At 51.0% G+C, this 12522-nt stretch overlaps 4 protein-coding genes across 4 annotated transcripts; 3 read left to right on the top strand and 1 right to left on the bottom strand.

Moving 5' to 3' along the window:
• Positions 1 to 759: 759 nt before the first annotated feature.
• N7462_008372 (fungal specific transcription factor domain-containing protein) lies at positions 760 to 3183 on the bottom strand (the record flags this gene model as incomplete). Its single annotated transcript, XM_057080087.1, has 6 exons — positions 760 to 899; positions 1224 to 1859; positions 1911 to 2209; positions 2256 to 2489; positions 2536 to 3030; positions 3089 to 3183. The coding sequence occupies 6 exons, from the start codon at positions 3181 to 3183 to the stop codon at positions 760 to 762; spliced, it is 1899 nt and encodes a 632-aa protein (XP_056930415.1).
• A 262-nt stretch (positions 3184 to 3445) lies between these two features.
• N7462_008373 (RTA1 domain-containing protein) lies at positions 3446 to 4471 on the top strand (the record flags this gene model as incomplete). The annotated part of the gene is made up of 3 exons (XM_057080088.1): positions 3446 to 3702; positions 3764 to 4185; positions 4239 to 4471. The coding sequence occupies 3 exons, from the start codon at positions 3446 to 3448 to the stop codon at positions 4469 to 4471; spliced, it is 912 nt and encodes a 303-aa protein (XP_056930416.1).
• Positions 4472 to 5503: 1032 nt separating this feature from the next.
• Positions 5504 to 10638, top strand: N7462_008374 (uncharacterized protein; the record flags this gene model as incomplete). Its single annotated transcript, XM_057080089.1, has 3 exons — positions 5504 to 8470; positions 8526 to 8780; positions 8833 to 10638. The coding sequence occupies 3 exons, from the start codon at positions 5504 to 5506 to the stop codon at positions 10636 to 10638; spliced, it is 5028 nt and encodes a 1675-aa protein (XP_056930417.1).
• A 700-nt stretch (positions 10639 to 11338) lies between these two features.
• Positions 11339 to 12451, top strand: N7462_008375 (uncharacterized protein; the record flags this gene model as incomplete). The annotated part of the gene is made up of 1 exon (XM_057080090.1): positions 11339 to 12451. The coding sequence occupies one exon, from the start codon at positions 11339 to 11341 to the stop codon at positions 12449 to 12451; it is 1113 nt and encodes a 370-aa protein (XP_056930418.1).
• Positions 12452 to 12522: the final 71 nt, after the last annotated feature.

Below are 12522 nucleotides of genomic sequence, written 5' to 3' on the forward strand. Positions count from 1 at the left end.
CGCACAGTCATCAACAGTATCAGGGTAATTTTATATGTATAGATAGATAGAACTGTTAAAATGAACAATCATCAAGACTGTCGAGGAATAATGTTGAACAAAAGGCCCACGCCAGGCCTCATCGACTTACCCTTTTTTGGATAAGTGATTGGTCGCTGCCAGTCTTAGGTTACACTGTCAGTTAAGTTAGCCTTTGGCATGGTCCCAGACCCCGCCTTCGCAGATGTTAGCTATAATATGAAGAATTATTGATGGCGACCTGCTTTGAATTGGGCTGATGGTGCGAGAGGTATGCAAGCGGGCAAATCCTCCTGATTTCCCATCTGTCACTGTAGCTGCAAACCCCTCTTCCCTCTTCCTGCCCACACAATAGGACGGTGTCGGACATGATGGTGATTGTTCATTGATGATATTCCTTGATACCGCGACATGATCGTGAGCTTATATAGACGGCCCTTCACCTAGCAAGTGATGCGGAGATTACGCGGATATTAGCCATTGGTGATGGGTAACGCCGGTACTCCAACTGTCCCATACAACGCAGTCTGCTTGACGGTATACGAAAATGACGAACTCGATACAGAGAAGTAGGAGATCTCGATACTCGACCAACAGCTTCGGCTGTGTCTCACACATCAAGTGGCGCTGAGAGGGCTGATAGACTGGGATTAATCAGCGGCCTGCTCGGGGAGGGTTCAACGGGCTCGACGTAAAATATATACCCCATCGCGCAAAATCCGACAGCCTGTTGCGAAGGAATTAGTAATGGGGCTTTGCGAGCGCTGTGAGCGCTGCGTTGCTGCGGAGGACCGTTGACTCAATGAACGAGAACTCGTTCTTTCGCCTGTCTGCCTCTGGGATCCTCACATTCGGCGCTGAAATGCGAGATGATGCCTTTTCTAGCGCAATTAGCAGCATGCCGATGCGTTGGTGATCTTTAACGACGACAAATCGACCAAACTCAGCTTTGGACTTCTTCAATCGGTGAAATGAAAGTGAAAATAGCGAGCATTGCGACAAAGATCACGCGTTTTCAGCACTTGGCTTCTACCAACGAGGACGTTTATCTGCAGCATCTAGACACAACCCATTGCTTCCCCTCCTTGGAAATTCCTCACGCCTGCAAGTTGGCGCCGGGACAGGCTCTTCAGCGGTCTAAGGAGAATATTTTGCTGCTCGAAGATCCAACTAGAGCGAAATAACTCCAAGATCCATCCACCCACCAAGAACATTATCACTGGGAAGCACACCCGGAAAGCCCGGCCACGGCATGTAATCCTCCGCAGAGACCGGAATCCCCAGGTCGTCAGCTGTACAGAACGGCGCCGCCGAGTGCGTCGGTTGATGCTGAGGATGCACAGGAACGATCGTATGTTCGACGGCAATTCCCCCTTGCGATACCTTCTCCCGCGATGTAGACGCATTGTAATGCCTCTCAAACCACTCCTGAATCCACTGCAACCAGCCCGAGTAATCGAATCCTGTTTTGCGATCGGGCTCCTGAGAAAGTTGTCTCGAGACGCAAGTATCCAGGACGCAGATCATGTCGAGCTTATCGACCAGGGCCTGGACACGGGGTTCGTTCAGGCGCATGGATTTATCCGATGCGGCCATTAGTGCGAGTTTGCAGGATAGAATCAGGCAGAAGCCCGTTTGGAGCCATTGCGAGTAGCTCAGGTAGCGTTCGGTGTTGAGGGCGATGGTTAGGAAGGCGTCGAAGGAGCTTCGCGCCGTTGCGAGGCCGTGGCAGAGGATGTCAACTCGGACGGAGTGAGGGAGCTGGGCGATGCTGTCTTTTTCGAATAGGCTTACTTGGCACAGGTAGAGGTTGACCGTGTGCAGCTGTGCTGCTAGGAGGACTGTTATACAGTTAGCAGAAGCGTAGCGTGTAGGCAAGGGAGTAAACGCACAGTTGTTGTCTGTAAAATGTGGTGAGAGTTGCGCGGTGTATTTTTGGAGTTCACTATACATCGTCCGGAATAAGTGTAGATACGCATCCATATCACCAATAGGGCTGGTGTACCCTGCGGTGGGAATGTTGGGATCTGCAGAGAGGTGATCAATCTGCTCGAAGAGATACTGGAGTCGGACGAGATGGATGAGGGACTTGTCGCTTGCATATTCACCCTTCTCGCTCAGCTCGAGCGCGAACGCCTCTACGCGGGAGGACCATGGGAATGTGCAGGTCTTTTGAGTGATGACGGAGGAGCTTGGTTTGTTAGGAGAGAAAGAGTGCGTTTGGACGGATCGCCTACCATGACGCAAGGAATGAACATCCAACCACTGCCCTCTGCTCGTCCTGTAGAATATGCAGCGGTCGCGCAATGGGACTGATTATGTCGATCGTCATGCGCGGACAGCGTTTGCGGAGCTCGACGGGACGATCCAGCTCCAGCTCCACTACAAGGCTGATCGCCAGATGGAGATAGTTTGAAAAGTCTCGCGGCGCGTGCCGTTTTGGTCCCTTTGCACCCGCTTGATGTTGTCCCCTGAAGCGATCAGACCGTGGCAGGAAACGTGTTTTGAAGAGCTTACCATGCGACTGACACGAGAATCCCCTGTATGGTCTCCAGCGATGCCTTGTGGCAGTGGTCTATTACTGTTCGCTTGACCAAGACAGCTGCAGTTTCCTCGTCGAGGAATCGCTGTAATTCCACATCGCGCGTCACCGAGACAGAGAGGATGGCGAGGAAGAGAAAGGGCTTCTGTTCACGAAGCTCGCTAACGGTCATTTGAGGAGGCACAACGACAAAGGGAAAGTGAGGCATCATTAGCCGACGAAAGGAGTCTAGCAGCGCATCTGCTTCGCCAAGCGTCACAACGCCTCTGTCGATAACGTCGCCGGCGGTTGAGGTTGTGCGCGGAGTGCTTTGGTCATGGTCACTGTGCTGGCTGCAACCCCCGTGCGATTGTTGACCCAGCAATTCCTCGACTCGTCGCTCCAGCGACTCAAGCCGGCTCTCTTTTTTCGACCATGCTTGTCGCATGCGAGCCGGACGGAAATAACATTGTTTGTTCAGGCGCAGACAGCTGGATGATGATCAGTCAGATGTGGAGGGTCTCTACGGCGAACATGAGGGAGACTCACCGATCGCAGACCGTCTCACCAGGCGTGCGCAAGCACCGGATCTTGGCCCTGGCGCAAGTTTGGCACGTTTTGACGCGTTCTGAACAGGCAGACATGTTTCGTTGATTCCTCGCCTTCCTTTTAACCTATACTTCGTATTGCGATGGAGGCGGACACGGACACGGTGTGACCTTTTATATGGCAACCTGGTTTGGGGGCTGAGCGATACGGACACGGACACGGACTCGGAGTCGGTCACTCGGTCTCTTGGCGCGCCCTACTATATAGATAACCCCAGCGGAATGGCCTCATCTCCTGGAGGAAAACCATAGAATTCAATTTAAACTATTATATTGCCATTCATATCTGTTTCTCATCATGGATCCCGCAACATGCTCCCTGGAGACTTGCTCCATCGAGGATGCATATATTCACTATCAACCTTCGATCCCCGGCAACACGATCTACATTACCCTCTTCGGGACTCTTCTCATAGTTCAGGCCGTCCAACTTCCGCTGTATCGCATGTGGGGGTTCTCCCTGTCGATGATCGCTGGTCTATTTCTCGAAGTCCTAGGATATTCCGCGCGGATTCTGTTCCACAATAACCCCTTCAACTTCGATTGGTTTCTCATGTAAGTTCGGCAACGCCAAGACAGACAATTAATGAGGACGCCCATACTAACAGAGATGAAGGAATCTCATCAGTCTCACTCTCGGACCCGTTTTCTTCTGCGCCGCCCTCTACTTCCTCCTCGGTCGGACCGTGGTTGTATACAATGGCGAAGACATCTCGCGTGTGAAGCCTAGGATGTATGCCATCTTCTTCATCTCGTGCGATACGATCGCGCTGGCAATGCAGAGTGCTGGAGGTGCCATCACTTCGGCAGCCGAAGGTGCAGATATGCGAACAACTGGGACAAACGTCATGATCGCTGGGTTGGCATTTCAGGTAGCCGTTCTGACATTGTTCATCTACCTGGGATCCGAGTTTGCCTTCCGCTTGCGCCGTCGGACACGGAAGGCAGAGCGGACTGGGAGCAGTGACTCTGAGAATAGAAAGGATGACGGGTATGCGGCCATCCGCGAGAGACGGCGGTGGAAAGTCTGGATCTTCAGTAGGTTCCCGAGGCTATATGTTCCCATCCTGGGATAAGACTGACTGTGGCAGCCCTCGCTCTCTCAACACTCTTGGTCTATATCCGATCTATCTTTCGTGTTGTCGAACTCAATGGAGGATACGACAGCGAGTTGGCCAACGACGAGGTCGCTTTTATGGTATTGGAGGGAGCGATGATTTCAATCATGTGCATTTGCATGACTGCGATCCATCCTGGATTTGCATTGCAGCGGCGGGGATACAAGCGAGATAGCAATGTGGAGTTGTTGGAGAGGATGCCCTGAGCCTGCGGTTGGGCACGGAGACGGCCAGCGGATAGACTGGAGAGCGGAGGATTCTTTCTTGGTCAGAGCGTTCTTTATCGTAATTGTTTTCCTCCTGTCATTGATTTTCAGCGATCTAGATCCGCCCAAAACGTAATGCGGACCCATACTTTGCTCCTTGCTCTTTCCCGACCCATTCCCGAAAAAGTTCATATAAATCGATTGATCTTCCAGCAGAAGATAGTCCACATAGTTCTGTTTCGATTAAATGCAATACCTATTCCATATTATTCTCCACTAAGCTTGTATTTTATCGAGAGCTAACCTACTTCCGCTAGTAATGTTCGACGACGGTAATTCCTGTCAGCGTTCTTAGCTTGAAATTTAGGGGGAGCTATCCAAGGCTGCGGAAATAGTCTAGCTCGAGTTTCCTCGCAAAGGATAGGATCGGTCCAAATTAGTGCCCATCGCCTTAAGCAGGCGTTAAAGGTAGAGGGGCTATAGGAGATGTCGGGTACAGGGGCCAAGGTTAGGACTCTCTCATAAGGGGCCTAGGATCCAAGTTCGCCAGTGGAAACGGGGGGAAAAATCGTTGAAGTCGAGCGTCTACAGCAGAACGCGAGAAGCGTGACTAACTGACAGTCACGGGTGGGTGCAGAATAAAGATCAGAACAGACGGGCGGTCAAGGAGCAGCTCGCCCGTCCTATAGTTACGGGTGGAAAGGCGGCCGTTTCTGGCGCCAGCGGTTGTCATTTTCGGCGTCGTTTTCACAGGTCTCTACATTCTAGGTGTAAATGCGAAACGGAAACGCGCGGGTGTCTGCCTTGGTGCCTTGGGGCCTTGGTGTCCTGGTGCCTTGATGCCGTGGCGCCTGGGGCGTCCATGCGCGGCCACTTTACGCGATTCGCGACAGGCGCGTCCCCGAACTTTAGTTTTCACTGGCCTTGGTTTACACGCTCCCTTCGCCGTTCACGACCTTGCCTCCATTTGCTCGTCATTCAGCAATGGTCTTTGATCCTTCTGCGGCCTCCTTTCCGTTCCTCCTCTGAACCATGGTGGAGTCCACCCTCGGCCCTCACCCTGCTCGCCCTCCAACTCCTCCCAGGCCTGGTTCACGGATCGACCAAGACAACCCGGAGTCTACAGCTGACGTCCAGACTCCGAGAGACTCGGCGTATGCGACGAGTATCACGAAGGTTTCTCCTTCAAGCCATAGTGCCAAACGGGTGAATTTCTCGCCATGGCTCCATACCATCATTGAGGCGCCCCAATCAACCACCAAGGCACGGTTAGCGAACTCCAAAGAGATCTCACACCCTCAGAGCCCATACTTGAGTGACGGGCGGCCTTTTAAATCGATCTTGAAAGAAACTAGCTCCCCGATCCCCGTTTGGTCACCCAATGTCGATACTTTCACGACCGAGTCACTCGCAATGCTTCTTGCATCAGTGATTCAGCAGTTGGCTGGAGAGTCAATCACATCACGACTCGATGCATATATGCAATTTTTTGGTGCTCTTAGAACATATGAGGGGCTTCCGGGGGGGAAAGATATTGCGGATAAGTTGGGTCTCATCACTGAATCTATTCAGCGTGATGTGAGCCGCGATCTGGTGAACGGCCAACCACTGGATACAAACTTGGCCAACCAGGCATTAAAACTCTCGGCTGCCTTTGTCTGGCATGAGGACATTTCATCACATCTCTCAGACGAATTCCGAGTCTTCTTGGTAGAGCAAGCAATCACTTGCCTCCAAGAGGCGAAAATGCCCAAATCGGTCCTGACACATTACATGTCGATTCTATCCACCCAAAACTTTGGCTCGAAGATCATGACCCAGACTCGGGTCACTCGTATTCTCACATCGTTGCAGGATATAACCAAGCAAGTCTCTGGCAAAGCCATCGCCCAGCACCGCCTAAGCATTTACCAGCGCCTTCTTACTCAATCCAAGTCAACTTTCCTCTCACAACCTTCGACATGGATGGAGCATCTAGTATTTGGCCTGTTGCATCATATGAAGGAAATACGCACAAAAGCAATCGCCCTTGGCTTTCAATTATCTATGGCTGCCGGACCGAATGCTGCTCTATCCAGAACAGTGCGAGACCTTTTTAATCGGCCCCTGGAGAATGGTGGGAAATTGATTACGGAGATCCGCGAACGTATGTGTCGAATGGTTGCATCTGCAGAAACTGGTGTGTTCGTGCCCCAGATTTGGAGTATCATAATTCTTCTATTGAGGAGTAAAAAGTGGAACCTGGACCAATGGGAACATTTCAAGGAGTGGCTTCTTGTCATGCAAAAATGTTTCAACTGCAGCGAGCCCTCAACAAAGTCTCAGGCCATAATCGGCTGGAATCGTTTCGTCTTCGCTATCAACCCTAGCGAAACAACCGGCCGATTGCTGCTCAAGATGCTGGGCAAACCAATCATTTCTCAGTTTGAACGCAAAAAGTCCGACAAGCCAGGAATGGCACCTACTCCACTCGCTCTGACGAGCTATTACAACTTGCTTTATTACACTTTCCGCCCCTCAATACCTCACCATCATCTGGATTTCATATGGGAAGAATATGTCGCTGCTCCTTCCGCTGCGATATTTTCAACAGCACCAGGACTCAGCGATAGCGCTGCAGCTGTCCTTGCGAATATGCTTTGGTGTCCACAAGCGAAAGTTTGGACAGAACAACGGATCACTAACCTTGCCAAGATGGAAGTAGAGGAGCTTCCTTCGCTTGACTCCAGATGGGTTCGCTCCAGGATATCCTCAGTCTTGAATGTTTTTGAATCTCTTCTCAAGTCGTCTGTGTGGATTGACGAAGGAATCGAGAAGTCAAACATCGCTCTTGCCTGGAATAGCCTATCTAGTGCTTTATCACTCGCTTCTAGCAAGGAGATCACTCCTTCAGGGGAATCAATGCAGGCTGTTGCAAGTGTGCTTGGCCTGTTACATCGTCTCTGGACAACGGGGCCACCCTCATTGAATGCATATGGCGAGCACTGTGAGGATATTTTCTTCGAAAGGTTCCGCTATCTATCAACAACCATGATCCTCTCGCTTGGTGGCATTTCCTTCACCGAGAAGCTTCTCTTGAGAACTGCAGATGAGACTTTCCAGGCTTCCCATACATCAACTACTCATCGAAACCCAACAGCCGGAAACAATCTCGATAGCCCCATATTACACCTTCTCCGAATAATCACAAACGTCAAATTGATAACCGAGCCGACTCCTTCATATGTCAAACTTGTCGAGAGAACAATCCATGCGTCTTGCAACGGCCGAGTTACCCGTGGTTCTCGCCTGGAACTTCTTCAACAATGCGCTAATTTGGGCTTTCCTGGGACAGCCTCGCCCTCGCTGTCCAATGATCTTTCGGTCGTTGTTTGGAAATCTAGTGCAGTGGCAGCAACGAATGCATTGCAATCATACCCAATTGACTCGGCCAGGGAGCGTGATGGCTCTGTTTCTCGCGATTATGAAAATGCGACCAAGATTCTTGTTTCCGGCATGCATTTTCCTGGTGCATTCAAAGAATGGTCAGACCTCCTTGAATCATCTGTACGTGTTGTGAGGACTGAGAAGGATGATGAGGTTCTTGTCACATTGGTCTTGGAGCCTATAGCTGAAGGACTCGCTTTTGTACCGATCCATGATGCCTATCTACTAGTCGCATCACTCCTTCGCCACGCTTCGTCGATTCATTTTCTCCAGGAGCCTGGACGGGGATTGGAGAACGCGATATCTCCGCAGATGAGGCTCCCACCATTTCCGCATAAGCTGCTTGCTTCTGTCGGAAGACTTCTCGACTTAACTTACAGCGGGTTCGAGGCTCCTGGCAGTGCTGCTCTCGCTGGATTCATTGAAAGTTTACCTTCTTTCCTTGGGTCTGGTACGGCATTGTTTCGCTCGCAGGTCTTGGAAGCCCTCCAATCACAGTTGGTGCTTTGGATGCGAGATAAAGAAAACAAATTTGGCGTTACTATCCCTGTTGATAGCAGAATTTCAACTGCGGTAAGTATAATAATCTGTCTGGTGTTATACGAAGGAAAAACTGACGTGCTATCAGTGTCACGCTCTGTCTTCTGCTATACTCAAAAACATAGAAGTTGTCGTGGTTGACAATGAATCTTCTGTAAGACAATTCGAGGGCATTATCTGCGCTGGCTTGGAGTCAGAACATATTCCAAGAATGAAGCAGTTTTTACATTTTTTCCAGTCGGATTATGTATTCTCAGATGCTTTTGACAGCGCCACTACATTGGGCAAAACGTTTTCTAGGACAATGTCCAGGCTCGGGTCACAGTCTCAGAATAACATCGAGGTACGTATATCCTATATCTTCCACTTCATGTAATTAATTTTTGGGCTCCCAGGACGCAATCACATCGCATTCCACAGTCCATACCCAATCGAGTCATAAAAAGCCTGCGGATGCCACCGAAAAGCGGGCAGTCGCCATCAATTCACCGCTCCCAGGTGACGGCATGGAGGCATCTGAAAATAGCGAAGTTGCTGAGCCTTCGTTGCCCACGAACTGTGATGCAGCTGTACCCGAGGCACCTATCACATTCCAGAAAAGCCGACGGGAAGTATTTCGCATGATAGAATCCATACGATCATCTTCCCCCGCCAACACCCCGGGGAAGCTGGGATTCGACACACCTGTCCATTTACGGAGGCTCCATGCCGCACATTCTGGCATTCCATTGACACCGACGCTTGTGCCAACTGAAAATGAAGAAGGCTTTATTGGTTCATCTCCCACCCCAGCAACTCGGGACCCGACACCGGCAATGAACTCCGACGCTTCGGCTCTCAAATCTCAGGATGTTACAATGAATGATGCCGCCGATATTCCTTCCTCACCCCCTGAAATGCACACTCGGAGCCCAAGCCCCAAAAAGCAGTCTCGTCGTGAGCGGCGGAGGTCTGCAAAGGCTCGGAGAGAAAGTTCCCGCAGGGCCGTAGAGGGCCAACCTCCTACTGACAGCACTATTAATTCTCTGCACATGGGCGAAGACATGCCAAGCATTTCCAAGGACAGTATGTCCGGTGAAACAAATGAGAACACCAACACCGCGTCCCAGGCGCATGAGCGGCCATCCAGCCGTCGACTTCGCTCTGGACTGGGTCAAACTTCAGAACATGATGCAGGCTATGCACCAACCCCATCAGCGAGTACACCATCTCAGCCAACGGAAAGCTTTTCTGCTTCTCGAAACACTAGATCCAAATCAGGGTCAAAGAAGAAGAACAGAAAGTCTACATCCAAGCCTGAAAATGACGCTGGTGAGCAAGCTGCAAAGCCTTTCGATGCACCATCCACCTCGGTTACTCTGGAGTGTGATCTTGATTCTTCCACCGAGGAATTGGAAACGCAGATTGCATCGCAGCTTGAACAAGACTTGGAACTCGCTGTTGATATGGGTGTCAAGACTGATGAAAATCCGTCTACCCACAAAAAAGCCGACAGATCAAAAAGCAAAAAGAGAAAAAGAGAAGAAGATCACACACAGACCTCTGTCAAGGAACGACGTCGATCAACAAGACTTTCAACTACGCAAGACGTCATGGTTGTTGATTTAGAAGAACTTGATGCTACCCAACCTCATGCTTTCCCGACGTCTGAACCTCCTCAACAGGCCGTCGTTAGGCCAACTTCGACAACCCCGCGCCGGTCAACTAGGAATTCCCAGCGGAGGGGATCCGATGCAACCGTTTTCGAGGTATCTCCCTTGGCAACTAGGATTTCAGAACCTATCCAAGAGGAGCCTGCCAGGAAAGAAGAAGATTCGCGCCAGCCCTCGAAGCAATCGCTTCAGTCCCTTTGCCTTGATGAGCCGCTTACCCCGGATATCATCGAAAAGAGTTTGAGTCGTCCGAGATCTTCTCGTGGACATCGTTCTCGAAAGAGGCGTTCAGGTCACACTGGAGCGCAATCTGATGAAGAGCGGCAGCCAGAAACAGAGCTGCAAATTCACGATAATGATCTACTCGATAAGCAAAATGATTTGACGGATGCCGAGGCGGGGGGCATCTCTCATTCCCTTAAAAAGCTTTTAGGAGATATGAAGTCGGCCAAGCTGGGACCAGACGCCCTTCGCGAGGTCGACGACCTCCTTTTTGATATCCGCGTGGAAGCCCACAATGCATCACGGCGGCACAGCAATATAGCATAGCGATGGCGTTCACGACTCAATTCATGCTTTGTTTTACATCATTTTTCTTACTCGATCTGTCCTTATTCCCCCCTGCATCTTACATTTCCAAAACCAATAGCGGCCATTGCATATGTGTCTCCGTCGTTTGTTTTCGGGGCATGGCTTTACTTGCATTTCCGTACTTCACTTTCCTTTTTTATCCTGTCATGTTTTACTGATGCTGCTTAATGGGCCTTTCTGAATGAATCTACATATTCGGTGCCGGAACACATGAACAATCGCCCATAGGACTCGAATTTTCCGATGTCAGAATAATCTATGTAGAATAGGCCTCCAGCTAAAGAGTCACTGCAACTATGGCATTCAAGGAACCTTCGACCGTGATATTTACGTCGGTTCGCCACGAACCCCACTGAGGCGATGATAGAGACCGCCTTTGCCACTGAATCAAAGATCTTTAGACAATGACTCCATATCTAGGGGGAGAGCTTCTGGGCTTCGTTTGCCCACAGCTCTAAAGGGGCGTAGATGGCGAATGACGCCGGCGCCACCGCTCACCATGATATCGAGTAGAACGCTACAGTTTACCCAATCTTCTTACAAACACCCCCCTCCAGTCCCTTACTATTTGTTATTTTTATGATCCCTCGTCTGATACTCCCTCGTCTGATACTCCCTCGTCTGATATATCGGTAATATCATTGAACACGCAGCCACAATGACTCAATTTATGATGCAGGCCGGTCTAGCCACCGGGATGTCCGCGACAGAGGGCGTGAATTCACCACATGTGAAGCCCATGGACTCACACCTCAGTGAACCCGCCTACGTGCTGCCAGCTGATCTCGTTCCTAACTCACGCAGTCGAATTGCCCTCCACGGATATGGCGGCAAGGACGTGCTCATCCCGTACATGAGCATTGGAACCTGGGCATGGGGAGACAAGGCAACATTCGATTACGATGCAACCAGAGATCTTCCAGCCATCCATAAAGCATGGGAAAAGCTCAAGTCCGTGGGCTTGACTTTTGTAGACACAGCTCAGTCGTATGGCGACGGAGAAAGCGAGCGCATCTGCGGTACCTTATTCAAGGGTATGCCACGCGACAGCTTTGTGGTGCAGACCAAGTGGCTCTCGGTGCCGGACATGACCAACACGGTCCTGCAATCCGGCGCGCCCAAGGCTAAGCTCAAGGCCTCGCTCGCACGTTTGGGCCTCGACTATGTCGACATCTATCTGGTGCATGGGCCCATGCATCCCAGCTTGATCTCCACAGTCGCAAAGGGTATGGCCGACTGTGTGGAATCGGGCATGACTCGTGCCGTGGGAGTGGCCAACTATGACACCAAAGAAATGATCCGGATGGCCGACGAGCTGGCGAAGCATGGCGTGGCTCTGGCCGTGTCCCAGTGCGAGTACTCTGTCATCCGCCGGATGCCCGAGGCCAGTGGCATGATTCGCGAGTGCAAAAAGCGCAGTATCTGCTTCCAGGGATTCGCCTCGCTCGCGGAAGGTCGGCTGACTGGCAAGTACTCACGTTTCAATGAGCCCCGACGAACGCTGCGCTTCAGTAGTTATCCAATGCATATGCTCGAGCCGACAATCCAAGTGCTGAAGAGCATTGCCGAAGAGCGACGTGTGCCTGTCCCTGCTATCGCGTTGAATTACTCCATCAACAAGGGGGTGGTGCCGCTTGTCGGCGTACGCGACGCCGAACAAGCGGAGCAGGACATGCAAGCGCTGGGCTGGCGATTGACGGAGGACGAGATCCATCGCATTGAAGCCGTGAGCATTCGGGGAAACACCTCGTTAATGATGCAGCATGGATAGATCTATAGCTAGGGTTAGTCACGTATAGGAACAATGATATTCTCCAAGATTCGTCCGGGTGCGGAAATGTA

Source organism: Penicillium macrosclerotiorum (assembly GCF_028827735.1).
Source record: "Penicillium macrosclerotiorum strain IBT 26536 chromosome Unknown utg000008l_segment0_segment0, whole genome shotgun sequence".
Taxonomy (NCBI): Eukaryota; Fungi; Ascomycota; class Eurotiomycetes; order Eurotiales; family Aspergillaceae; genus Penicillium; species Penicillium macrosclerotiorum.